This window comes from Nannospalax galili, unplaced genomic scaffold, assembly GCF_000622305.1.
Source record: "Nannospalax galili isolate Female #2095 unplaced genomic scaffold, S.galili_v1.0 scaffold115, whole genome shotgun sequence".
Classification (NCBI taxonomy): Eukaryota; Metazoa; Chordata; class Mammalia; order Rodentia; family Spalacidae; genus Nannospalax; species Nannospalax galili.
In genome coordinates, this window is record NW_008340588.1 from 6,032,247 (window position 1) to 6,033,883 (window position 1,637).

The 1,637-nt window shown below is 39.4% G+C and overlaps 1 protein-coding gene across 6 annotated transcripts in view; it reads right to left on the reverse strand.

The window, feature by feature from the left end:
- Myo1b (myosin IB) overlaps positions 1 to 1,637 on the reverse strand; it is a 181,346-nt gene that overhangs the window by 79,370 nt on the left and 100,339 nt on the right. For all 6 annotated transcript variants that reach the window (XM_029564750.1, XM_029564746.1, XM_029564749.1 and 3 more), the window contains exon 6: positions 837 to 883. In XM_029564750.1, the coding sequence (XP_029420610.1) occupies positions 837 to 883 (47 nt within the window). The remainder of the gene's footprint in view (positions 1 to 836; positions 884 to 1,637) is intronic.

A 1,637-nucleotide genomic window follows, 5' to 3' on the forward strand; every position in this document is an offset into this window, starting at 1 on the left:
GCATTTGAGGAGGGTATAGCTTTGCTCAGTGCTAAAGCACTTGCCTAGCATGCACAAAGTCCTGGATTTGATTCCCAGAACTGCAAAAAGCAAAAAACACCATCACGGCACTCAAAACATTTGCCTCCAGGGCAGTGTTTGTGTCTTTCTGAGGCCCAGAGGCCTGGAGGACCACAGTATAGCTGGAGGGGAACAAATGCACCAATGCCCAGACCTAAGCTAGACATTAACAGGAGATGAGGGAAAATCAGTGGTAGGGACCAGATTCCAACTTGAAACAGCATCTCTAGCTCAACCACGGCAAGACATCAGTGAGATTTATTTGTAACTATTCAGCTCTATTCCCCTCCCTCACACCCTTGCATTTGCCTATCTTACTGCTTTTACCACTAATAAGTTTTAAAGTACATCTCATCCTTGGTGAGCCCTCCAAATAAGAAACAAAGGTGACAGTGCATATACAAAGTTGAGACTTACTTGATCTTTCTCTATTAGCTGAATTTCTCATTCTTAATTATGGTTGGTAAAAACCAAATTCCAGATAAGTGAGAAATGATTCTAAATGGCCTCATTTAAACTCATGGAAGTTATAGTTGAAGATGATGGGAAAACATGATAAAAGTCGCCCACCACCCCAAAAAGAATTAAAAGGAAAAACATCAAAAAGCAAAACAAACAAATCATCCTTTTTAGAACTTTCAGTGTGTTCCAATAGGGGGCGGTTCCCTTCTGACTTTAAAAATGTGTGTATTAAGAAATATTAAACATCTACTGCTTGTTTAAACATACATGAACTAAATATCAGTGTCAGCACTTAAGCTTATATAAATACTTACAAATCTGGAGGAATTGTCGTTCCTTACAGTTTTGGCATTTCCAAACGCTGGTAAGAAAGAAATAGATGCATGGTTAAAGTTGATAGAAAAAAAAATATTTTTGAGCAGAAACATAAAGCAACTGCAGTACCGAGTGTCTATAATTTCTGGAAAATATAACTTGAAGCGATGCAGAAATGTTAATAAGTTAAGACAACTTTCATGAGTTATTATACACGGAAAAAGACCCAGAGACATTCCTGAATCTTAGAATTCAGCAATACTAACGGGTGACTGTGCCCCAGGCATGGAATCCTCCCATTTAACACAGTAGAGAGCATAGAACTATGAGGCAAATGGACTGTTTGACTAAGCCTCTGCACAAAGGCAGGCACAAAGGTGGAAGCAGAGGACTAACTAGTACAGATGTCAGTCACACAAACAGAGGGAGGATGCTTTGTAAGCAGCAGTACATCTCAAACCTTCACACATCTCAAACAAGTCACACAAGGGTCTCCTTAAAGTGCACTTGGGCACAGTGAGCTCAGGAAGAGACACAAGATTCTGCATTTCCACTTAAGTCCCCCACTCCCTGCTGTCTCCACATTCCAGATAGCAAGAAAGTATCATGATGACATGGTCAACTGAAATGAATCTTATGAGTAAGAGGCTTACAATGCATTTCTAGAAGCCTCAATGACTTCAAGTTAAATGGAGGGGAAAGAATTAGAATAGCAATCAAAACTCAAATGAGCACAAAAGGCTAAACTGGTCTTAGCTTTGAAAGCAGTCATTTTTTTTTTTAACTGAAGTTTTGCGATT